The sequence below is a fragment of the Macaca fascicularis genome, chromosome 5, assembly GCF_037993035.2.
Source record: "Macaca fascicularis isolate 582-1 chromosome 5, T2T-MFA8v1.1".
Classification (NCBI taxonomy): domain Eukaryota; kingdom Metazoa; phylum Chordata; class Mammalia; order Primates; family Cercopithecidae; genus Macaca; species Macaca fascicularis.
In genome coordinates, this window is record NC_088379.1 from 66,111,004 (window position 1) to 66,138,004 (window position 27,001).

At 34.8% G+C, this 27,001-nt stretch overlaps 1 protein-coding gene across 3 annotated transcripts in view; it reads left to right on the top strand.

The window, feature by feature from the left end:
* Positions 1–27,001, top strand: part of UBA6 (ubiquitin like modifier activating enzyme 6) — an 80,175-nt gene that overhangs the window by 46,377 nt on the left and 6,797 nt on the right. For 2 of the 3 annotated variants that reach the window (XM_005555190.4, XM_015450406.3), the window contains exons 16-30: positions 538–616; positions 1,786–1,866; positions 5,223–5,300; positions 14,413–14,594; positions 16,711–16,816; positions 17,860–17,949; positions 18,055–18,135; positions 18,900–19,028; positions 20,493–20,544; positions 20,630–20,693; positions 21,879–21,948; positions 23,286–23,357; positions 23,915–24,032; positions 25,190–25,383; positions 26,435–26,562. In XM_005555190.4, the coding sequence (XP_005555247.2) occupies positions 538–616; positions 1,786–1,866; positions 5,223–5,300; positions 14,413–14,594; positions 16,711–16,816; positions 17,860–17,949; positions 18,055–18,135; positions 18,900–19,028; positions 20,493–20,544; positions 20,630–20,693; positions 21,879–21,948; positions 23,286–23,357; positions 23,915–24,032; positions 25,190–25,383; positions 26,435–26,562 (1,524 nt within the window). Of the gene's footprint in view, positions 1–537; positions 617–1,785; positions 1,867–5,222; positions 5,301–14,412; positions 14,595–16,710; positions 16,817–17,859; positions 17,950–18,054; positions 18,136–18,899; positions 19,029–20,492; positions 20,545–20,629; positions 20,694–21,878; positions 21,949–23,285; positions 23,358–23,914; positions 24,033–25,189; positions 25,384–26,434; positions 26,563–27,001 lie in introns of those variants that run through there. The other variant, XM_074039913.1, reaches the window with a different exon arrangement.

Genomic DNA, 27,001 nt, shown 5'->3' on the forward strand with positions numbered 1-27,001 from the left:
CTTGATAAATAGTGAATGCAAAGTTTTAAATTTTATGCCATGAGAAGGGTTAGCATTTAAAATACTGTAATGATGTTAGACAGAAAAAACTGCTATCTGCAGTCTTTATTTATATAAGTCATTCTTCACCTTTTTGGGTCATAAATCTTTTTGAGAATGAAAAGTTTAGAATTATTCTCCCTAAAATGCACATAACCCAAATTTCTGCCTTTGATTTAAGTGGGTTATCAGCTCCAAAGCCCATCCGTAGATTCCTCTAAGAACTTCTCTTAAAAATCTCTGGCTTAGGAAAATTTTTTTTCTAGATAAACCAAAGTTACCTTCACTTAAGTCATTTGTATTTAGACTATTAAGCCAAGTGGAAAAAGGAAAAATGGATTTCTTTATGGGGGCTTTTCTTTTTCAATTAAGATTGGTTAGGGGAAACTTTTAAAGAATATTTCCTTTTAAAGTACAACATTAAATTGGTATTAATGACAGTGAAACTAATTTTAATGGTTTTTATTTCTGCTTTTTGGTATGTGTTATTTTTTTCAGGGGAGATAGATATGATGCTTTAAGAGCCTGCATTGGAGACACTTTGTGCCAGAAACTGCAAAATTTAAACATCTTCTTAGTAAGTATGAATAATCATGGGAATAGTATGTTCAAACTGCTATCGTATATCAACTTAATTCATTAAAACAAATTTGAGTATAAGTGTGTAGAGTACAAGTGAGTAGTTGCATCCAAGACCATGTGGCCTGTAAAGCTGAAATTGTTTACTGCCTGGCCCTTTACAGAAAAAGTTTTCCATCCTCTGGTCTAATTAATATATTTAAAGTAAAAATATGAATATGATAATTTAAAAAATTAAATTATTTTCTAGAAATATGTTTGAAAATTGGTGGGTTTTTTATTTTTTTCTCACTAAATGAAAGAATATGTAAGTGTATTCTGTATCTTTTCTTTTTTTTTTTTTTTTGAGACAAAATCTTGCTCTGTCACTCAGACTGGAATGCAGTGACATGATCTCAGCTCAATGCAACCTCTGCCTCTGGTTCAAGTGATTCTCTTGCCTCAGCCTCCCGAGTAGCTGGGACTACAGGGGCGTGCCACCACGCCCAGGTACTTTCTGTATTTTCCATAGAGACGGAGTTTCACCATATTGGCTAGGCTGGTCTTGAAATCCTGACCTCATGATCCGCCCTCCTCACCTTCCCAAAGTGCTGGGATTACAGGCGTGAGGCACCTCACCCAGCCTATTCTGTATTTCTTAATTGTCTTAGTGCATTGGCAGGGAAATTTTCTCCAATAACATAAAACAACTCCCTGCCATTTATTGTTTTAATTATTATAATTAGCCCTGAAAATTACTGCATATTCTCATTAATCATCTTTAAAATAATGTTTTGAAAATCAACTGTTATTGAGCTTTTTACATGCATATGGAATCTAGTATTATCAATTTTAGATAATAATAGAAGTCTTAGAATAGTTTTATTCAGAAAAGGAGTTTTGAGAAATGTCCAAAAGGGAGGAATCTTTTTTTTAATGTTGTACTAATATTATATTGCATTTATTTCTATCTTACATAAGCAGTTCAATGTTTAAATTTTATTTGGAATTTTTAAATGTCTTCTGTTTAAAGAAATTATAAAATTATGCTTTTGCTTATTTGATTTATACTTTTTTTTTTCTTTGAAACACAGTGGTAAAATAAACCTGGTAAATATTTCAAAGTAAAATAATTTACAAATGGTCAGATTATTTTAATCTGATATGTACCGTTTTTCTCCTCCATAGGTAGGGTGTGGAGCCATAGGCTGTGAAATGTTAAAAAATTTTGCTTTACTTGGTGTTGGCACAAGCAAAGAGAAAGGAATGGTAAGATATCAATCCTTGAGAGTTAAAAGTTTATATTTCTGTTGTTGCCCATTTTTCAGCTGTATTTGACTGAATAAATCTGAAGTATCAATTTTTTGAAAATAGAGCATTAAACTAAAAATTGGAAGATTCTGATGCCCTTCTGACCACTTTTCGAAACTGATGTTACCTTGTAGCAAATTACTTCTCTTTCCCTTGTAGCAAATTAATTCTTTTCTCAGTTTCCTTCTCTACTACTGTGAAACTGACATTTGTACTACCTATCTCATAACGTTATTGTGATGATCAAATGTGAAAGGGCTTTGCAAACTATAAAATATGTTGTTATTTCTGTCAGATAGTGTTTATTGTTAAATGTTTAAGATAACTGAAGCTAACATTACAAAGTTGCAGAGTACTCAGATGTAGTTTCAATTAGTGAGTATTAAAAGTAGTGGGAAAAATATAAATCTCAGTGTACAATTTAAATTCTTAAGACTCTAAATGTGAGTTAATTGCAAGCCATGTCATATATTTAAACAGAAGTTTTATTTCACTGGTGCTGTTTGCCCTTTAAGATAAACTATCTTCCTTTGGTGATTTCATAGATATATCAAGGTGACTAACAGAAGACTAATTAAATGGCTAAAATTTGTATGATAGTTCACCTTTTGTAAAAGTTTATTAAACTTAGCTTATTCCAATTCAAAAGAGCATACATTACTATCATAGTTACAGGCAGATATTCTATGTTTATATTAACATTTCCTAAATACTGCTCCACAAACCACTATTACTTGTGGTGATTTTAAAAAGAAAAAAAGTCTTTGGTTACATCAGTTTAGGAATCACCTAACTACTTTAACTCCTTGGAAATTCATGATGCACATGAGTATATAAAGGTCAGGAAAATAACTGTAATGAAGAAACCTACTGATTTCAGATGACAAAACAAGGTAAGTTAATGTGGACATGCTTCTATACTACTGGAAACGCACAGACTTACTGTATACGTTTTTTTAAAGTGTAATGTAACCAAGCTGAAAAGAGAAATTCCCAGGTCCCAGGAACCAAGAGAGAAGAAAAAGTCCTAAGTTGAAAGCCATGGGAACTTACAAGTGTTTCTATCTTGAATGTCTGTCCAAAACTTTAAGTAAAAACAGAAGTCACTAATGAGAAATTGAGACTCAGAGCATGTACCACACCGGAGTAAGGGGTCCAAAATTATATCATGTAAAAACTTTAAGCAGAGAAAGGAATATAACAAATTTAAGACCACTAAAACTTACAGCCTTTAAAACAAATGTAAAACTGCATCATGATGATAATAACACACTCAGGACTATGCAAAAAAGTCAGCCTTCATTAAAGATGATTCAGATTAAAAAATGACTGTTCACTAGAAAGGGAACCACTGCAAGAATCAGCCATGGCAAATAAAAGAATTAGTCTCCTAAGAATTATAGATAATAGAAGTGCTACCAATAATAGAATATTTTACAGAAAATATAACAAACTTTAATTTTAAAAATGATCAGAGATTAAGAGGACTAGAAATGGGAAAAAGGGTGCTGAGATTTTTACAGAAAGCCAAATAAGAATTTCTGTATAATCACTAATATTAAAATTTAAATATAACTGAGGTGAGAATGGACAAATCAAAGATAAATATAAATACCCAGAATGTAGTGCAGAAAGATATCCTTTTTTTAATGAAAGAGAATGCGTTTGCAAGGTCCAACATAGGTCTAGTAGAATTTCCAGAGACACAAATAAGGGAGAAGAAGCAATATATTCCAAAGATGATGACAAAAGTTCCCAGAGTTAAAGAAAGACAAGTGTTTTCAAATTGGAAAGATAAACTAGTACCAAACAGATCAAAAGCAAAGATTAAAAAAAGAGATTGCATAATAGACTTTTCATCAGCAATAGATAGAAGATAATGGAAGCATATCTTAGTGTGAGGGAAAATTACTATTAACCTGGATTTCCATACTCAGTTCGAGAGGGAGAGCAAAGTAAAGATAGCCGACAAATAAAATGATGAAAGATTACAAACACTTACTGGTTCTTACTGAAAGATGTTAGGTTGTGTGGACAGTGTGTAAAAGGTATGTAGAAGCATTTGTCGGCATTCTTTGATTTACGTAAGTATTGATTTTTAAAACCTTAGAGTGAGATAGTTAAAAGTTTAAGTGTAACTAATCTCATGGAAAGCAGACTGGAGAGTTCCAAATTAAATGATTTAGATAGTCTCGGTTTTCAGGAGGATAGAAATTTTAATTAATTTTATATCTTAAGTCACATAAGCATGTTAAAATTTTGAGCATAACCACATAACATGAGGCACTTAGCTTCCAGTTTGGGGAGCTGGGGGCAGTAGGAATCAAGAAACCTTGGTCAGTCTAGCACAAGGCAAAAGTAGAGGGGAATGAAAAGCAGAATTGGAGGAAGTGGAAAGAAAAAGCCTAAATATCAGTGAACAGTGAATTGATTAAGCTTTTTTGTTAAAAGATATTTTCTGTTTGACTTTTTTTCCATTAAAAGAGACACTTCCTAGCATAATTACACAGAAATATTAAAAATATCAGGGAAATAACAACTAAAAGAAAATGAATGTGGAATATAGTCTGAGACATTCTACATCTAGGCAAATTTTGTTTAAAATGCTAAAGTGGCAAATGCATTTTGAATACTCTTCAGATTATCTTGAGTTTGCTTTCTTCTTGCATCCTTTAGAATGACAGTCTGCAGACTTTTTCTTAAAGGACAAAATTGCAAATATTTCAGGTTTGCAGACCAAAGATCTCTGTCACCACTTACCAGTTCTGCCCCTAGGATCATGAAAACAGCAGTAGACAATTCTTAAATGGTATGACAGTGTTTCAATAAAACTTTATTTACAAAAATAGGCAGCCTGCCTAATTAGGAGGTTAGCAGTTCAAGACCAGAGTTTGTAGACCTCTGCTTTAGCCAGAGTTCCTTTCAAATTGATATATATAAGCATTCTTCCCAAATTAGTTGAGATTAAGAATAAATATCAGTTGAGAAAGAAGAACTAGCTCCTCTGCAGGTAATCCATTTCATAGTTCTAAAAAGTTTTGTTTTGTTATGAATAATAGAAAAAAGTTTTGAACAGGAATTGCAATTGGTCTCAGCTATTTTGTTTGATGTGCTATGTAAAACATTAATTACAATTAAATAAAATATAAAAGAGTAGTATTGGTAACTATTTAGGAGTGTTTGTATCATTATAACCTTTACCAACCAGACTAATTTAGAATAATTTGTCAGGACTTTTTTAGTCATACTGAAAAAAGAAAAATAGATTAAACTTTATCCATTATGTAATTTCAGCCATATTTTCTTGATATTAGATTACAGTTACAGATCCTGACTTGATAGAGAAATCCAACTTAAATAGACAGTTCCTATTTCGTCCTCATCACATACAGGTATGTTGCTATTCTGTTTCAAATTTAAATCGTGTATTATACAAAAAAGAGTAGAGTTTCCTTTTAATAAATAGAAAACAGTGATTGAATAATCATGTGTTATTTTATTAGAATCTTTCAAATTATCAATTAATGGGTATGACAAAGGGGAAAATATTAAATTATCTAATGCACAATATTGATCTTTGCATTGATTTTGGAATTGAAACCTGAGTTGTGAAACAGGCAGTATTTTTTTCATTTTGTAATCACCAGGGTATGTTGACATTTAATTTTAGAAAGTAAGTATATAGAAATATGTTTCTAATTTGAGGTTTTGGTAGTTAGCAAATTTAGCACTGTCTTTTTTTATCTTTCTCATAAATCAGATAAAAGTTTAGCACTTAGAATTTTTGTGCTCTTTTGATCATTTGACCAACATCCCTTTTTATGGTAAAATAAAGCTTGTTCTCGATTTTCTCCTGTTTTATAGAGATCAAAATATTTAAGTCAGGAAAAAAAGCATTTTTTTTAACTGTTACCATTTTATTATATACCTTTCTACCAGCAATATATGAGAATTCCAGTGACTCCACATCCTTGTCAGCACTTATTTTTTTGTTTGTTTATTATTATACTTTAAGTTCTAGGGTACATGTGCACAATGGGCAGGTTTGTTACATATGTATATATATGCCATGTTGGTGTGCTGCACCCATTAATGTCATTTACATTAGGTATATCTCCTAATGCTGTCCCTCCCCCCTTCCCCCACCCCACAACAGGCCCCGGTGTGTGATGTTCACCTTCCTGTGTCCAAGTGTTCTCATTGTTCAGTTCCTACCTATGAGTGAGAACGTGCGGTATTTGTTTTTTTGTCTTTGCGATAGTTTGCTGAGAATGATGGTTTCCATCTGCATCCATGTCCCTACAAAGGACATAAACTCATCCTTTTTTATGGCTGCATAATATTCCATGGTGTATATGTGCCACATTTTCTTTTTTTTTTTTTTTTTTTTTTAAATTTATTTATTATTATTATACTTTAAGTTGTAGGGTACATGTGCATAACGTGCAGGTTTGTTACATATGTATACTTGTGCCATGTTGCTGTGCTGCACCCATCAACTCGTCATTTACATCAGGTGTAACTCCCAATGCAATCCCTCCCCCCTCCCCCCTCCCCATGATAGGCCCCGGTGTGTGATGTTCCCCTTCCTGAGTCCGAGTGATCTCATTGTTCAGTTCCCACCTATGAGTGAGAACATGCGGTGTTTGGTTTTCTGTTCTTGTGATAGTTTGCTAAGAATGATGGATTCCAGCTGCATCCAAGTCCCTACAAAGGACTCAAACTCATCCTTTTTTATGGCTGCATAGTATTCCATGGTGTATATGTGCCACATTTTCTTAATCCAATCTGTCACTGATGGACATTTGGGTTGATTCCAAGTCTTTGCTATTGTGAATAGTGCTGCAATAAACATACGTGTGCATGTGTCTTTATAGCAGCATAATTTGTAATCCTTTGGGTATATACCCAGTAATGGGATGGCTGGGTCATATGGTACATCTAGTTCTAGATCCTTGAGGAATCGCCATACTGTTTTCCATAATGGTTGAACTAGTTTACAGTCCCACCAACAGTGTAAAAGTGTTCCTATTTCTCCACATCCTCTCCAGCACCTGTTGTTTCCTGACTTTTTAATGATTGCCATTCTAACTGGTGTGAGATGGTATCTCATGGTGGTTTTGATTTGCATTTCTCTGATGGCCAGTGATGATGAGCATTTTTTCATGTGTCTGTTGGCTGTATGAATGTCTTCTTTTGAGAAATGTCTGTTCATGTCCTTTGCCCACTTTTTGATGGGGTTGTTTGTTTTTTTCTTGTAAATTTGTTTGAGTTCTTTGTAGGTTCTGGATATTAGCCCTTTGTCAGATGAGTAGATTGCAAAAATTTTCTCCCATTCTGTAGGTTGCCTGTTCACTCTGATGGTAGTGTCTTTTGCTGTGCAGAAGCTCTTTAGTTTAATGAGATCCCATTTGTCAATTTTGGCTTTTGCTGCTGTTGCTTTTGGTGTTTTAGACATGAAATCTTTGCCCATGCCTATGTCCTGAATGGTACTACCTAGGTTTTCCTCTAGGATTTTTATGGTATTAGGTCTAACATTTAAGTCTCTAATCCATCTTGAATTAATTTTCGTATAAGGAGTAAGGAAAGGATCCAGTTTCAGCTTTCTACTTATGGCTAGCCAATTTTCCCAGCACCATTTATTAAATAGGGAATCCTTTCCCCATTTCTTGTTTCTCTCAGGTTTGTCAAAGATCAAATGGCTGTAGATGTGTGGTATTATTTCTGAGGACTCTGTTCTGTTCCATTGGTCTATATCTCTGTTTTGGTACCAGTACCATGCTGTTTTGGTTACTGTAGCCTTGTAGTATAGTTTGAAGTCAGGTAGCGTGATGCCTCCAGCTTTGTTCTTTTGGCTTAGGATTGTCTTGGAGATGCGGGCTCTTTTTTGGTTCCATATGAACTTTAAAGCAGTTTTTTCCAATTCTGTGAAGAAACTCATTGGTAGCTTGATGGGGATGGCATTGAATCTATAAATTACCTTGGGCAGTATGGCCATTTTCACAATATTGATTCTTCCTATCCATGAGCATGGTATGTTCTTCCATTTGTTTGTGTCCTCTTTGATTTCACTGAGCAGTGGTTTGTAGTTCTCCTTGAAGAGGTCCTTTACATCCCTTGTAAGTTGGATTCCTAGGTATTTGATTCTCTTTGAAGCAATTGTGAATGGAAGTTCATTCCTGATTTGGCTCTCTGTTTGTCTGTTACTGGTGTATAAGAATGCTTGTGATTTTTGCACATTAATTTTGTATCCTGAGACTTTGCTGAAGTTGCTTATCAGCTTAAGGAGATTTTGGGCTGAGACAATGGGGTTTTCTGAATATACAATCGTGTCATCTGCAAACAGGGACAATTTGACTTCTTCTTTTCCTAACTGAATACCCTTGATTTCTTTCTCTTGCCTGATTGCCCTAGCCAGAACTTCCAACACTATGTTGAATAGGAGTGGTGAGAGAGGGCATCCCTGTCTTGTGCCAGTTTTCAAAGGGAATTTTTCCAGTTTTTGCCCGTTCAGTATGATATTGGCTGTGGGTTTGTCATAAATAGCTCTTATTATTTTGAGGTACGTTCCATCAATACCGAATTTATTGAGCGTTTTTAGCATGAAGGGCTGTTGAATTTTGTCAAAAGCCTTTTCTGCATCAATTGAGATAATCATGTGGTTCTTGTCTTTGGTTCTGTTTATATGCTGGATTATGTTTATTGATTTGCGAATGTTGAACCAGCCTTGCATCCCAGGGATGAAGCCCACTTGATCATGGTGGATAAGCTTTTTGATGTGTTGCTGAATCCGGTTTGCCAGTATTTTATTGAGGATTTTTGCATCGATGTTCATCAGGGATATTGGTCTAAAATTCTCTTTTTTTGTTGTGTCTCTGCCAGGCTTTGGTATCAGGATGATGTTGGCCTCATAAAATGAGTTAGGGAGGATTCCCTCTTTTTCTATTGATTGGAATAGTTTCAGAAGGAATGGTACCAACTCCTCTTTGTACCTCTGGTAGAATTCAGCTGTGAATCCATCTGGTCCTGGACTTTTTTTGGTTGGTAGGCTATTAATTGTTGCCTCAATTTCAGAGCCTGCTATTGGTCTATTCAGGGATTCAACTTCTTCCTGGTTTAGTCTTGGAAGAGTGTAAGTGTCCAGGAAATTATCCATTTCTTCTAGATTTTCCAGTTTATTTGCGTAGAGGTGTTTATAGTATTCTCTGATGGTAGTTTGTATTTCTGTGGGGTCGGTGGTGATATCCCCTTGATCATTTTTAATTGCGTCGATTTGATTCTTCTCTCTTTTCTTCTTTATTAGTCTGGCTAGTGGTCTGTCAATTTTGTTGATCTTTTCAAAAAACCAACTCCTGGATTCATTGATTTTTTGGAGGGTTTTTTGTGTTTCTATCTCCTTCAGTTCTGCTCTGATCTTGGTTATTTCTTGCCTTCTGCTAGCTTTCGAATGTGTTTGCTCTTGCTTCTCTAGTTCTTTTAATTGCGATGTTAGAGTGTCAATTTTACATCTTTCCTGCTTTCTCTTGTGGGCATTTAGTGCTATAAATTTCCCTCTACACACTGCTTTAAATGTGTCCCAGAGATTCTGGTATGTTGTATCTTTGTTCTCATTGGTTTCAAAGAACATCTTTATTTCTGCCTTCATTTCGTTATGTACCCAGTAGTCATTCAGGAGCAGGTTGTTCAGTTTCCATGTAGTTGAGCGGTTTTGATGGAGTTTCTTAGTCCTGAGTTCTAGTTTGATTGCACTGTGGTCTGAGAGACAGTTTGTTATAATTTCTGTTCTTGTACATTTGCTGAGGAGTGCTTTACTTCCAATTACGTGGTCAATTTTGGAGTAAGTATGATGTGGTGCTGAGAAGAATGTATATTCTGTTGATTTGGGGTGGAGAGTTCTATAGATGTCTATTAGGTCTGCTTGCTGCAGAGATGAGTTCAATTCCTGGATATCCTTGTTAACTTTCTGTCTCGTTGATCTGTCTAATGTTGACAGTGGAGTGTTGAAGTCTCCCATTATTATTGTATGGGAGTCTAAGTCTCTTTGTAAGTCTCTAAGGACTTGCTTTATGAATCTGGGTGCTCCTGTATTGGGTGCATATATATTTAGGATAGTTAGCTCTTCCTGTTGAATTGATCCCTTTACCATTATGTAATGGCCTTCTTTGTCTCTTTTGATCTTTGATGGTTTAAAGTCTGTTTTATCAGAGACTAGTATTGCAACCCCTGCTTTTTTTTGTTCTCCATTTGCTTGGTAAATCTTCCTCCATCCCTTTATTTTGAGCCTATGTATGTCTCTGCGTGTGAGATGGGTCTCCTGAATACAGCAGACTGATGGGTCTTGACTCTTTATCCAGTTTGCCAGTCTGTGTCTTTTAATTGGAGCATTTAGTCCATTTACATTTAAGGTTAATATTGTTATGTGTGAACTTGATCCTGCCATTATGATATTAACTGGTTATTTTGCTCATTAGTTGATGCAGTTTCTTCCTAGCCTCAATGGTCTTTACATTTTGGCATGTTTTTGCAATGGCTGGTACCGGTTGTTCCTTTCCATGTTTAGTGCTTCCTTCAGGATCTCTTGTAAGGCAGGCCTAGTGGTGACAAAATCTCTAAGCATTTGCTTATCTGTAAAGGATTTTATTTCTCCTTCACTTATGAAACTTAGTTTGGCTGGATATGAAATTCTGGGTTTAAAATTCTTTTCTTTAAGAATGTTGAATATTGGCCCCCACTCTCTTCTGGCTTGTAGAGTTTCTGCTGAGAGATCTGCTGTTAGTCTGATGGGCTTCCCTTTGTGGGTAACCCGACCTTTCTCTCTGGCTGCCCTTAAGATTTTTTCCTTCATTTCAACTTTGGTGAATCTGGCAATTATGTGTCTTGGAGTTGCTCTTCTCGAGGAGTATCTTTGTGGCGTTCTCTGTATTTCCTGGATTTGAATGTTGGCCTGCCCTACTAGGTTGGGGAAGTTCTCCTGGATGATATCCTGAAGAGTGTTTTCCAACTTGGTTCCATTTTCCCCCTCACTTTCAGGCACCCCAATCAGACGTAGATTTGGTCTTTTTACATAATCCCATACTTCTTGCAGGCTTTGTTCGTTTCTTTTTCTTCTTTTTTCTTTTGGTTTCTCTTCTCGCTTCATTTCATTCATTTGATCCTCAATCGCTGATACTCTTTCTTCCAGTTGATCGAGTCGGTTACTGAAGCTTGTGCATTTGTCACGTATTTCTCGTGTCATGGTTTTCATCTCTTTCATTTCGTTTAGGACCTTCTCTGCATTAATTACTCTAGCCATCAATTCTTCCACTTTTTTTTCAAGATTTTTAGTTTCTTTGCGCTGGGTACGTAACTCCTCCTTTAGCTCTGAGAAATTTGATGGACTGAAGCCTTCTTCTCTCATCTCGTCAAAGTCATTCTCCGTCCAGCTTTGATCCGTTGCTGGCGATGAGCTGCGCTCCTTTGCCGGGGGAGATGCGCTCTTATTTTTGGAATTTCCAGCTTTTCTGCCCTGCTTTTTCCCCATCTTTGTGGTTTTATCTGCCTCTGGTCTTTGATGATGGTGATGTACTGATGGGGTTTTGGTGTAGGTGTCCTTCCTGTTTGATAGTTTTCCTTCTAACAGTCAGGACCCTCAGCTGTAGGTCTGTTGGAGATTGCTTGAGGTCCACTCCAGACCCTGTTTGCCTGGGTATCAGCAGCAGAGGCTGCAGAAGATAGAATATTTCTGAACAGCGAGTGTACCTGTCTGATTCTTGCTTTGGAAGCTTCCTCTCAGGGGTGTACTCCTCCCTGTGAGGTGTGGGGTGTCAGACTGCCCCTAGTGGGGGATGTCTCCCAGTTAGGCTACTCAGGGGTCAGGGACCCGCTTGAGCAGGGAGTCTGTCCCTTCTCAGATCTCAACCTCCGTGTTGGGAGATCCACTGCTCTCTTCAAAGCTGTCAGACAGAGTCGTTTGCGTCTGTGCAGAGGTGTCTGTGTGTCTTAGTTTACTGTGCCCTGTCCCCAGAGGTGGAGTCTACAGAGACAGGCAGGTTTCCTTGAGCTGCTGTGAGCTCCACCCAGTTCGAGCTTCCCAGCAGCTTTGTTTACCTACTTAAGCCTCAGCAATGGCGGGCGCCCCTCCCCCAGCCTCGCTGCTGCCTTGCCGGTAGATCACAGACTGCTGCGCTAGCAACGAGGGAGGCTCGGTGGGTGTGGGACCCTCCCGGCCAGGTGTGGGATATGATCTCCTGGTGTGCCTGTTTCCTAAAGCGCAGTTGTGCCACATTTTCTTAATCCAGTCTATCACTGATGGACATTCGGGTTGGTTCCAAGTCTTTGCTATTGTGAATAGTGCCACAATAAACATACATGTGCATGTGTCTTTATAGCAGCATGATTTATAATCCTTTGGGTATATACCCAGTAATGGGATGGCGGGGTCAAATGATATTTCTAGTTCTAGATCCCTGAGGAATCGCCACACTGTCTTCCACAATGGTTGAACTAGTTTACAGTCTCACCAACAGTGTAAAAGTGTTCCTATTTCTCCACATCCTCTCCAGCACCTGTTGTTTCCTGACTTTTTAATGATCGCCATTCTAACTGGTGTGAGATGGTGTCTCGTTGTGGTTTTGATTTGCATTTCTCTGATAGCCAGTGATGATGAGCATTTTTTCATGTGTCTGTTGGCTGCATAAATGTCTTCTTTTGAGAAGTGTCTGTTCATATCCTTCGCCCACTTTTTGATGGGGTTGTTTGTTTTGTTCTTGTAAATTTGTTTGAGTTCTTTGTAGGTTCTGGATATTAGCCCTTTGTCAGAGGAGTAGATTGCAAAAATTTTCTCCCATTCTGTAGGTTGCCTGTTCACTCTGATGATAGTTTCTTTTGCTGTGCAGAAGCTCTTTAGTTTAATGAGATCCCATTTGTCAATTTTGCTTTTGCATTAGTCAAGCAAATTTGCTTTTACTTTAGAAATGTTTCAGCCAGGCGCAATAGCTCACGCCTATAATCCCAGCACTTTGGGAGGCCAACACAGGATTGCTTGAGGTTTGGAGTTCAAGACCAGCCTGGGCAACCTAGGGAAAAACCAGTTCTACCCTAAAAAAAGTTTTTGAAAAACTAAAACAAAACAGATTTTTCTTTATTGTTCAACAACTCATTGCAAGTCTTAGTAAACTAAGCTTAGTAATGTCATGAACAGAAAGTAACTAAAACAGATGTCATAGTTAATCTAATTGCCTCCCTTATCCAAATATAATAGAGAAAGTAACAGGGTCCATTGTGAACTAAAATATGTTGCAAAGTGTCTTTTCTTAACTTGGTGCATTTTACTTAGGAACTATAAAGGCCTGTTCATTCTTATTTTACTGAGTTCTAACAAAGTTTTCATTTGTTTGTACATTTAGAACACTGATAAGTGAAATGTGTCAACCTAACAATGTGAGAAGAAACAGAAATACCGTTAAAACTAGATGTGTGAATTTAAAAAATGGCCTAAAGATGTTTAGTGCCAAAGCAAATGCAAATGAACAGTGACAGCACCTGAAATAACAATCACGATTTAAAAATAGTCACTAAATCATTTTAAGAAAATAAAGAATAAATTATATTTAGAGTGCAGTAGTACCCCTTAGCAGTGGTATCCACAGTTTTGCTTGCCACAGTTTCAGTTAGCCGTGGTCAACCAGGATCTGAAAATAGATGAGTACAGTGTAGTACAATAAAATTCTGTATTTTGAGAGGGAGAGACCATACTCATATGACTTTTATTAATGTATATTGTTCTGATTGTTTTGTTTTATTGTTATTAATCTCTTACTATGCCTAATTTATAAATTAAACTTTATCATAGATATGTGTGTATATGAAAATACATAGTATATATAGGGTTTGTTACTGTCTGTAGTTTTAGGCATTTTTGGGGGTTGTGGAAGGCAGATGAGGAACTACTGTACTCTTTTTTATAAAACTGAAACACAAATAATTTCTGAAAATTTATCCATCCAGAACTAATGATAATTTTAAAATGTTAGTACCAAACTGTTAAACTCTCATATCTCTAAGAACTTATCTTCTGCAGAGTTGATTTCCAATGTTTTACTGAGTGTGTTATCATTTTTTTCTAAGCACTTACCAAGTCAAACATTATTACTAGGGAAAAGTTGTGATTGGACTTTTAACTTTTTTTAAGAACTGTAAAGTACTTAACTATGAGATAGAAGGTGTTTAGATTTTTATTAATAATTTGTAAATTATTTAGACTAATGTGCATTATTAATGTAGTGTGATTACAATGAATGTAATTTCTACAAGCCAAAAATGAAAACTGGTCTCATTACTCTCTGTCTCTCTCTCTCTCTCTCTGTCTCTCTCTCTCTCTCTCTCTCTCTCTATATATATATATATATGTATAGACTATGATTGAACTTAACACATTCTTATCACTCTGGAGTATATAGAAAAATCATAGTCCTTTTTTTTTTGTTGTTGTTTAACATATTCCTTCTGCTTATATTATTTGTTTAGAAACCTAAAAGCTATACTGCTGCTGATGCTACTCTGAAAATAAATTCTCAGATAAAGATAGATGCACACCTGAACAAAGTATGTCCAGCCACTGAGACCATTTACAATGATGAGTTCTGTACTAAACAAGATATAATTATTACAGCATTAGATAATGTGGAAGCCAGGAGATATGTAGACAGGTATGTTCTTGAAATTCATGTTTCTACAGTATTATCTTTAGTTTTCACTTCTGTTTCCCACATTACTTATTGAAAAGTTACGGAATTACCTGCTTATTCTTTATGTTTCTAATGTAGTACTCCTCAAACACAAACCCTTTGATGATTTCCCATTATACTTAGAATGAAATTCAAAATCTGTATCATAACCTAAATGTTTTTCATGGAGTACTTTTCCCTGTTCACCACGCCAGTGTAACATTTACCAGTCTTCTTTGGCTCCCTTATTCTAGCTGTATGTGCTTTTCAGTTTTTTGGCTGTCTTTTGTTTTTTCTGAATTATAAAGCTATTTTTAATACTTTGGGTGAAGTCCCACTGCAATAGAAAACACAGAAGGGGTAACTTCTTCACCCCAAGAAATGGCCCAAGGGAGAGAGGCTACCTGACAAGGAAGCACAAAATGTACCCATTGCAAACTCAGGGCAAAGGGAATGCCATCAGTACTGGGTCCTCTGAGCACTAGAGGAGGAAACATGATTGTGGTGGGACTGGCTTCAGGCCCATGGGCGAAGGGCACGGGAGTGGACACCAAACCATACAGCTACTTAGGTTCCTCCTCCTTCTCGTTTTCCCTTTTCTGCTTCACCTCCATGATCTCCAAGTCCCTCTCCTTGTGGGCAGCAGGAGAAAATCCATCGTCTTGGCACTTTCCCTTAACTGTTTGCGTATTCTTCTGTTTTTTCATATTCTTCTACCAGGCGAGCTCATGCTGGTTACCTGCAGCAGCTCTGACCTGCCCCCGCTCCTTCTGTCTGTGCCTTTAAGTTCTTACCAGGCCTTCAGCACTTTTTTACCTCAGGGACTTACACATAATATTCTTCAGCCTCAGAAAGTTCTGTTTTTCTTGCTTTAACATTCCTGATCTGTAATCTCCCTATCTACTCTTCATCTAGTTTAGCTTTTTTTCTTCATCCTTTCAGTTTCAGCCTAAATTTCTTTATCCAAACAGACTTTCTTTTCCCCCAAATTCTAAATTAGATCCTCCTATGGTGATTTTCATAGCACCATGTACTTTTTCCTTCATGGCACTTACTTTTACTGGTATACATATTTATTTAATGTTTGTGTCCTCACTAAATCATTCATCCAGGGACCATTTACTTTCCATCATTGTATCCTCAGTGCCCAACACATGATGTCATTTATTAAGTATTCCTTAAATAAGTAGATGAATGAATGACTTTAAATGTGTTCACCTTACGTGTTTATATGACTCCTCAATGTTAGGGTGTAGAGCAGATATATTATCAGAGGATAATTTATCAGTTGAAAAATATGAAAAGTATGTAATCTTGGGTCAAAGAGGGGAAGAAAATAAAACTTTAAGAAATAAAAATTTGTAGAATATGAGTATTATAAGTATTGAGAAAGAAGATTAATAATATTTGGGATAAAGAAAATATTGAGAAGAGATAGTGTGATATAACTTGTAGTTAGAAAATAACCAAAGAAGAAATATAAAGCAAGGGAAAAGGAGTAATACTGTTAGGAATTAACCGAGAGACAGAGGTTAAGAAAGTCCCAGATTTAGGGTACGAGTAGTAGGAAAGAGAGAAATTACTAGATTGAACAACAAAATTTGTATATATAGTGCAGAATAGGGGAACAGGATTGATCCACTGTTTGATAGTACTGTATCTGTTTTCCTAAAATACTGCATTCAAGAAGTGATCAGTATATGAAATGGTCAATAGAAAGTAGTAGGGGCCGGGCGCGGTGGCTCAAGCCTGTAATCCCAGCATTTTGGGAGGCCGAGACGGGCGGATCACTAGGTCAGGAGATCGAGACCATCCTGGCTAACACGGTGAAACCCCGTCTCTACTAAAAAATACAAAAAACTAGCCGGGCGAGGTGGCGGGCGCCTGTAGTCCCAGCTACTCAGGAGGCTGAGACAGGAGAATGGCCCGAACCCGGGAGGCGGAGCTTGCAGTGAGCTGAGATGCGGCCACTGCACTCCAGCCTGGGAAACAGAGCGAGACTCCGTCTCAAAAAAAAAAAAAGAAAGTAGTAGGATGTCCTTTCGTTACATTGTTATTGCTCACTTTTTTGTTTTTTACTTGTTATCTTTTCAAATAGTCGTTGCTTAGCAAATCTAAGGCCTCTCTTAGATTCTGGAACAATGGGCACTAAGGGGCACACTGAAGTTATTGTACCACATTTGACTGAATCTTACAATAGTCATGTAAGTGAATCAGTATTTTGAAATAAATGTCTTCTTTATGTCTTATAATTTTTGTCTTGATCAACAATTTGATTTAGCTTTCCTAATCCTTCTGAGTTTGCTGTGCCAATGATGTTCATACATATGTGCATGTACATTTTTTAAAATATAATTGAACTTTTTTTTAATTATCAGAATTTTGTGTCTGTTGTTTCTGGAGCATTATTCTACTGTTTACTATTTATTTCTCAGAGCTGCTTAGTTTTCTAATACCCTTTGAGTTTAAGATTGTTTGATAAGAACAAACTATTAGATTGAGACTAGAACCGTCAACAAAGACATAAAATTTTATTCGCTTGCTGAGACGAAGTGAGCCATTTTAGATTAGGTAAACCAATAAACCTAGGCAAAATGTACTCTATAATAGAATGTGGATTTCTTCAGTGGTACTTTATCCACAAAAAAATGACTTAGGTATTTGCCATTTATTTAATTTATCAGTTGAAAAATATGAAAAGTATGTAATCTTGGGTCAAAGAGGGGAAGAAAATAAAACTTTAAGAAATAAAAATTTGTAGAATATAAGTATTATAAGTATTGAGAAAGAAGATTAAGAAACCTGTATCAAGCATTGAGGACGTATTTCTGCTCCCAGATGTTTTTCTCTATGGAAAAACTCATGCTTTTCCGAGCATTATACTGGGTATTCCTGAATTACTTTTCAAAGCAGGGAGTGTTATAAAACTTTACATTTCACCTTGATTCATGAAGAAAAAAATGATTTATAGATGATGGTGTGTCATGAGTACTACATGGTGCTTTAAATGAGTACACAAATAATAAATAAGATTCATGTTTGGCATTACATAGCTGTTAACAAATAGGTTAAATGTCAAAAGAATTAACTTCTCTTATTGCCTAAGAGAGCGAAGATATAAAAATGTCTGGTTGGATTTTATTTATCTTTGGATTTTTAATAGCCTTAAAGCTCAAAAGTAAATTAAACCAATAAAAATTGGTCATTGCTGCTCCTTAAGTATCTGTGGTCATATTTTATAAATTAGCGGGATCCCCCAGAAGAGGAAGTACCATTTTGTACTCTAAAATCCTTTCCAGCTGCTATTGAACATACCATACAGTGGGCAAGAGATAAGGTAAAAATTCCTTTTTAAATTTATTTTCTTTGAAGTGAGAAAGAAGATATTTCTGACTTTAAACAGCCTTCTATTTCTAATTTTTTTTCCTTTTCTCTGTTACAGTTTGAAAGTTCCTTTTCCCACAAACCTTCATTGTTTAACAAATTTTGGCAAACCTATTCATCTGCAGAAGAAGTCTTACAGGTAAAAATCACTACATTTTAATACAAGCTTAACACTTTGTGTCAGTGTAATCTTATTTTCAAGTCATCTACAAGTGATTTATTTTACCTCCATAAAGAGTGATTGTATATAAAAAGTGAAATGATACATAAGGAATCTTGAAATTAGGTCACAAATTATCCTTTTGGTTTGGTTGAACTATACAGAATTGTCAATATTTGACCATGTTTAACTCACAAAACAGCAATTCATATGGTTCAAGCTAATAAAGATATGATAGTTATGATAGAAAGGCTACAAATAATAGAAGGGCTTTTATTAAGCCCTTTGGAAAGAAAAAATTGAGGTAAGTTCTAGTTAAAATTTCATGAGGGAACAATTATCTCCAAGACTTATTACTCTTATAGTGAAGGCAACTTTAAAGATGTTTTCTCACTTTCTTTTAATCTTAATATAATAACAAGGCCCACTTTTTAGTATCAAATATTCATAGCACTTTTAGTAAGTACATATATTATAGTACTAATAACTTAGAGCTAGGAAAATATGAGGATAATTTGTAAGATAAGAAATCAGAGTTAAAATTTTGTGTGCTATTTCTTACCTTTCCCCTTCTCAAACAGAAAAGAGCTTAAAGAAGGAAGGAAAAGGAGCTTGAGGTGAAAAAAGAAAAGCATAAAACACATGAGTTGACACTTCAAACTTAGGCAAACTTTTGTTGGGGGATGTATATATGTTTGTAATTGGAAATATGTTGATTTTTTTTTTTTTCTCTCCCATTCTAGAAGATACAGAGTGGACACAGTTTAGAAGGCTGTTTTCAAGTTATAAAGTTACTTAGCAGAAGACCTAGAAATTGGTCCCAGTGTGTAGAATTAGCAAGATTAAAGTTTGAAAAATATTTTAACCATAAGGTAAGTATGCATTGTGAGACATTAAGAAAAGGTCTGACCTTGGCTTTTTTAGTTATTAACAAATTAATTTCATTGACCTGAAATGTATATTCTTTCTTTTGGCAAGCTTTTCAGAAGTTAGTAGTAAGTTAAATGAGAACACATGCTAATCTAAAAGAAGTTTATTAAGAATAGAAGAAGCAAGAAACTGAGAAAATAGGCGTATTCAGTCAGAAATTTTGCTGGGATTTTGCTATTTCCACCCATATCCGATAATCACTCTTTATGTCTGTTTCCCCATCTGTAAAATAGAAATAATAAATTTGTACCTAATACGTAAGGTAGTGGTGAGGATAAAAGGAGGTAAGACTTATAAAGCATTTAGAACAGAGCCTGGCACATAAAAAATTACTAAATATTAGCTGTTATTCTTACCTCCAGTTAAATATGGTTGCTGAAATGTGTGTTGCATTCTCTTTAGTCTTTCCCTCTCTTTAGGCTCTTTAGTTCATCTTCCTTAAAAACAACTTGGAAAAAAAACAAACAAAAAAACAAAAACGGGGTTTCCCTATGTTTTCCAGGCTGGCCTGGAACTCCAGGGCTCAAGTGATCCCTGCCTCAACCCTTAAGTAGCTGAGACTGCATGTACACGCCACCACACCCCACTTAAAAATATTTCATTTATACTACTTCTGTCTTTTTACTTTCGTCAGAGCTCTACTTCTTGGAAAAGTGGTCTGTACTACTCAATGTTACCACTTCCTCACCCAGTAAATTTGACTTCTTTGCTCATTACTCTGCAAATTGTTCTTAACATGGTTATCAGTGACCCCTTTTTCAAAAATCTAAGGAACTCTTTAGTTCTTATCTTCTGTGATTTTTTTTTTAAACTTTTTTTATAATGAAAAATATTCAGCCATAGAAATGTAGAGGAAATAGTATAATGAACCCTAATGTAATTGTCATTTACCTATCACCCAGGTTTAGCAGTTATCAGTTCATAGATAAATCTTGTTTCATCACCGTCCCCGTTCATTCTTACCTTCCCCTAGGTGATTTTGAAGCAAATCTCAAACATGTTATCCTTTCAAAAATACAAAGTACTGTGTGTTTTTTCTGGTTTTGTTATTTAAGTATTAGCTCTTTTAAAAGAACAGAATGACATGTAAAATATGCCACCATTTATATAAAAAGGAGTGAAGTAATCTACATTTGTTTGCTATAGATACCACCTCCCAATAAACCTACAAATAGTGATAGAAAATGATATTTTAGATTTTTCATTTATGAGGGGCAGTGACAGGAGAATGGACAGATGGAATACAAGGGTGGTAGGGAGACTTCACTGTGTATCTTTTAATGTGTTTTGATTTTTGAAGCATGTGAGTATATTTACTACACACAACATTTAAAAATTTTTTTTAATATTTTTTCTCAGATAATATTAAGTAGTGGGTGTCTTTAATTCATTTTTTTTTTCTTTAGGCTCTTCAGCTTCTTCACTGTTTCCCTCTGGACATACGATTAAAAGATGGTAGTAAGTATAAATGTTGAGAATAAATTTTAATGACATTTATTACTGGCTACATACATTGAAAATAACATTTATATCTTTTTGCCAGGTTTGTTTTGGCAATCACCAAAGAGGCCACCCTCTCCAATAAAATTTGATTTAAACGAACCTTTGTAAGTATTTATATTTAGTTTGATATGTATCCTTTATTATGTATTTCTTCACTGTAAATTCCTTAACTGTACATTGCAGAATGAAACCCTTAGGCTCTTTAATGTTAAATTATTTCATCCCTGTTCATTTAAGAGTTAACAAGTCATTCTGACCAGGAAAGCCAGCCACAACCCTTCCCACACAAATGTGAATCCATTCATTTACATGGTAAATAACCTCATTATTTATAATAAATATCTAAAGTGAAACCAAAATCACCTTTTTTACTTTATCCATAAATTAGTAAAATGACAATTTGTTTTTACATTTAATGAAATCAAATATAAGAATCTTCAGTTATATGGAGGAAGAAATAATTACTACTGAATAACTCCCTAAATCTCAAATTATTTTCAAAGGAGTTGGTCTTTGTGTGAATACCTCGAAGCACTATATTAGATACACGTTAGATTCACACTTGTGTGTGTGTGTGTGTATGTATATTTTTTCTATTTCTTTCTTTTTTGTTGTTTTTTTGAAAGAGACAAGGTCTCACTATGTGGCCCAACCTGGTCTTGAATTCCTAGGCTCAAGCAACCCTCCCACCTCAGCTTCCCAAGTAGCTGGGATTACATGTGCATCCCACCAACCGCACCCAAACTTATGTATATATATTTTTAAACACTTAGCTTGCCTTCACTAACCTTACTTTCAGCAGATAAGTCCATGCTTAATTTTCTTATCTGGTGGTGGTTTTAGGCTTCCAGTCACCTTTTGTTGGACTGCTTCTTCTATAAGACTTTCTTTTTTTGTTTTTAAATAAACACATTTACTTAGTGTGAACTTGATATATACTCATTAAGAACAAATATATAATATTTCTTATGACTTAAAATGAATTATTGTTCACTGGTCTGAGTTTTCTGCTTCTGTCCGCTCACTCTTCTTCCCAAGGTAGTCATGATCACTACCTGAATGTTAAGTGTTTTCGAGAATAACTGTTCGATGTTTTGTGTTTTATAACTTCTGTAGTATTTTGGTGTAGACCAGAATATTTTTGTCTAACTTAAAAAAAAAAATCCTGAAATAATAATTCTGTGGTTATATTTCTTCAAACTACATTTAAAGGCTATAGTTCGTAATGAGGTAAATATCATCTTTAAAACTGTGCATTCAAATTTTGCTTTATTTTTTAATTTCAAAAGGCACCTCAGTTTCCTTCAGAATGCTGCAAAACTATATGCTACAGTATATTGTATTCCATTTACAGAAGAGGTAAGATATTCTTTAAGCCTTAGCAAGTGATGCAAAACCAAATTAGAATTAGATGACTGATGTACTAATTGCATCAAAGCATGTTTATTTGTTGTAAGAATCATTCTTTTGATGTAGAATTTTTATTGTATTTTTACCCATACTAACATAATGGAAGCTGAAAGCTCATTGCAGTATTGCTAAGTAGAAGTCGGATTTTTCTTTCTGAGTTGAAGCAGTGAAAAACAGCATTATTTGTTAAAAGCAGTTAAACTTTGTTTTAAAAATATTTATAACTTGCTTATCAGCTTCAGTTATCCTAGTTATTCTAAAAAGCCACAGCAAACCATTTCATCGCAATTTTGAAATATTTCAAAGATATTTTCTTTGTTAACCTTTGTTTGATTTATTTTGTAATAATTTACGTGCTTTTCAGGCAATCTGAAAATGCTCCCTTATATTGACATTTCTTACTTTAGCATCATACTCATTCTCTTAAACATCATGTTCATTGACTAACATCTAAAGAGCCTAATACGGTTTTATGTGAGAGGCATCTGTCTCTTTTCTTCACAAATGCATGTTCTAGCTAAGTAAATTGCTGTACTTTCAGGTGCACTGAACAGAGAAATATGAATCAGATCCCATAATTAATATTGGCTATTTTGGATTCAGATAACAATGTCTGTTTTAGATTAATCCTTTTTGGAATTCATACAAATAAACTGTAAATATTTGGTAAAAATAGTGGCATTCAGTCTGATATTCTTTTTGGGAAAATCAGTGGTAATTTCGTGGTAAGTGTGGTAATTGACCTCAAAAGCACTATGTCTCAGCTTTTGCCAAACAGCTTCTCAATGATAAATGTAAATGCAACCCATAGCTTTAAATTCATCTAAGTTCATCTTTAATCATTTAAATATTTCCCTCCTTCTTAAGGTATGAATTCCATTTACTTATTTTACTTACTGAGTATAACTTACTTCAGGAAACTTTGTAAAACATTAAAAACATAAAACATAAAGCTAAGGGAATTAAAACTGACTGATCATGTCACTCAGTTTTATATTTACAACCAGTCCTAAAACTGCCTTTTAAAAAATTTGCAGAAGGACTAAAATTTCAAGTTTGTTGACTAATAAGTACTTTTTTACCCCTTACCTTCTCCCCCATAACCTTTATGGGGGGATATTTTTATAGAAATAAAGGTAAATGTCTCAAATGGATGTCTACATATTCAGATAATGAAGTGTTCACATATTGTAATATGATTAAGGACCTTTTGTAGGATATTTTTAGCTTTAGAATTTAGAAATAGAAGAAAATGTTTGTTGGTAAAATTACTTTTTTAAAAACAGGACTTATCAGCAGATGCCCTCTTGAATATTCTTTCAGAAGTAAAGATTCAGGAATTCAAACCTTCCAATAAGGTATGTTTAAAAATTCATTCATTCAGCAAATAGTTTGGGAATTTGGACTTGTATCAAGTCCCATTCTAAACCTGGAGAATATCACAACGAATGGTTCTTGCTCTTGCTCTTGTCAGTGCAACTTGAGTTTAAAGTAGATTTGTCAGAATCACAAACTGTTGATTAATACTTATTTTATTCTAGTGTGGAATTTTTAAAAAGATCAGTATGGAGTTAGATTGTATGAGTTACTCAGTAAATATTTTTTATGCCCACTATATCATCGTGGGTATTAAAAGTTAGATATATTGGAGTTCTGTCAGTGAACAAGATACATAAAGATCCCTGTTGTTATAGAGCTTACATACCTGTGTGAGAAGATAGATAATAAAATACATACATGAATAATATCATAATACTTTCTAAAGGAACATATAAAATAAATTGGACCACTGATTAATAATATGAAAATATAGAGAGAAAATATTTTCTGTTTGTAATTTGATAAAACAGTTAAATGCTAACCAAACTTAGATGCAGGAAATAACATTAATAAAATTATATTCATATATTCAAAGGTTGTTCAAACTGATGAAACTGCAAGGAAACCGGACCACGTTCCTATTAGCAGTGAAGATGAGAGGAATGCAATTTTCCAACTAGAAAAGGCTATTTTATCTAATGAAGCCACCAAAAGTAAGGGAAAATCTTTATAAAAATGTTTTAAACTGGGTGAGTTTTCATTTCCACCAAGCTCTACACCTAAGAATTTATAGAATTTAATCATAGCAATAATAATGATGATAGTATTGATTGATTTCATGATCATATTAAAGTCAGTATTCATCTTTAACTGTGACTAAATTCATCATTTTCCCCACTATTGCCCTCAAAAATTGAAGTCTAATTCTCCAAATCACATTAACTGCTTTGTTATTGTTTTTCTGATTGTTTTAGTTCTTTAGATGGTGAGCAGGTCTAAAACCATGAATGAATAGCTCTGTTTTTAAGGAATTAAAAATTCAGTTTAATGGGGTCCTTGTGGAAACTAATCTTTGGACAGACCCATTTAAATCACTTTAGGATAAAGAACTATAAACAGAACTCTTCTTAGGTTCTTAGTCTTCATAATTACTGATAGGGAATACAGAATGACCTATATACACTTCCTTGCTAGATGGACTTAAATATAAAAATACAGGAAAACTGAATTTTTAATTCCTTACAAACAGCCATACACTCATCTGTTTTGACCTGCTCACCGTCTTTTAGTTTTATAAATTAGTGGTTCCCAAACTTTTGGGATTTTAAGCATGGACCAGTAGAATTTCAGGAAAAATAACCCAGAATAACAATAATTAGAAGGATCTTGGGAACCACTGATCTACAAAGATTTCAGAAATTACTTATTTTAATTTGACCAACTGACCCTATTCTTAGTTACCAGAGGGAAAATGTTTCAGAGTAGGATTTGTGGAATAAATTTTTGAACTATACCTAATGTTGGCTTTTTTTTGTAAACCACTTGATAGCAGATGTGCAGTATACAACTTTCTTATTTTGCTATTTATTAAAAATTTTTTTTAAATACAGAAACGTCTCTAGTTTAGTGGCATTAAAACTATCATTTTCTTTCTTTTTATTTTTTAATTTTAAAAATTGGCTCTCTTTAATCATGGGAAAAGCTGTTTTCATGGCCTTCAATATTAGTTGCCTGGATTATTCTTATGTTTCTCAGTCATGTAAAAATATAGAAAGGAATCTTTAAAAGTTAGTAAACCCACATTGCTTTTTACCTATTAAAATCTTTACTGCTTGCTATGGAACTTTGTTTTTCTGGTTGGTATAATCAGGTGACCTTCAGATGGCAGTGCTTTCATTTGAAAAAGATGACGATCATAATGGACACATAGATTTCATCACAGCTGCATCAAATCTTCGTGCCAAAATGTACAGCATTGAACCAGCTGACCGTTTTAAAACAAAACGCGTAGCTGGTAAAATTATACCTGCTATTGCAACAACCACTGCTACAGTTTCTGGCTTGGTAAGTTTATTATTCCTTGAATAAAAATGCTCCTTTTTCATTGCTTTTTCCCTGACTTCCCCATCATACCAACCGAGTCACTCAGAGATATTAGAGAGGGAAGGATAGATATTAGATCACATAATTTAAAATTTCAAAATACTTTCTGAAAATGCAGTCATCTGTATTTTGAAGTTTTACCTAAATATGCATTGTTTTGTTTTGTTTTGTTTTTGAGATGGAGTCTAGCTCTATCGCCCAGGCTGGAGTACAGTGGCGCGATCTCGGCTCACTGCAAGCTCTGCCTCCTGGGTTCACGCCATTCTCCTGCCTCAGCCTCCCTAGTAGCTGGGACTACAGGCGCCCGCCACCATGCCCGGCTAATTTTTTTTGTATTTTTAGTAGAGATGGGGTTTCACCGTATTAGCCAGGATGGTCTCGATCTCCTGACCTCGTGATCCACCCGTCTCGGCCTCCCAAAGTGCTGGGATTACAAGCGTGAGCTACCACGCCCGGCCCTAAATATACATTTTTAAAATAAAAAATAAGCTCAAGATAGATTATAATTTTTCTTATAGGCAATAATCTTTTCACTGATCTTTACGTCTTTCATACAAAGCAGGTACTCTGTTTTTCTTGAATAAAATGAACTTCCCTAATCTGTATTCATAATGATTCAGAATCTTTAAGTGCGGCCCTAGTTATTATACCATATTACATCATTACTCTATATAATTATCTATGAAGCTATGTAGTTATTTATCCCTGTATTAAGTGATTTTAGACCATTGTGTTTTTTGAGTTCTAGCATGTGCTTTCAAAGTAGGGAGAATATATGGTTGAATTAATATTTTTTTAAATAACTGTTACCATGTATAGAGCAGGTTGAAGATTTGAAAGTATAAAATATACTAAAAGTATAGAGAGCTATAAGAAATTTACATTAGTCTTATAGCTGCTTTTACTATCTACAGAGAAATGCTTGAAAACTTGTGAAAATTGAATAGATCCAATTAAAAATCACAGATAGTTTTAGGCTATTTATATTATCAGATCACCTTCTTTTATCTAGGTTGCCTTGGAGATGATCAAAGTAACTGGTGGCTATCCATTTGAAGCTTACAAAAATTGTTTTCTTAACTTAGCCATTCCAATTATAGTATTTACAGAGACATCTGAAGTAAGGAAAACTAAAATCAGGTATGTATGAAGGTCTATTTCTCTTGTATAATGAGAATGAAATAAAATACCTTTTAAAAGGAAAAAATACTAGCTTCACCTCTTTTTTTCCTCTATTGTGTATGTGTAAATTCTTGCCATCACTTCAAGATCAGCTCAAACCTCATCTTCATTAAATATTTCTGACTAAAGAAGCCAAAGAACCCTTACAATACTTTATCTGCCACATTATTTGGCATTACGGTTTCATCTGTGTCTGCTAGATGAATTAGAAGGTACCCTGGTGTCTGACTTTGTAGGTCATGAGATTTAGAAGAATTCCATAAGATTGTGACAAAGCAGAACAATTCCTGGGCCTGTACTTTTTAGTTTTCAGACTGGCAACAACCAAAAACTTGAAAAAAACCTATCTTAGCAAGGGTGTGAGAAAGGAGGCACTCTCATACATTACTAATGAGAG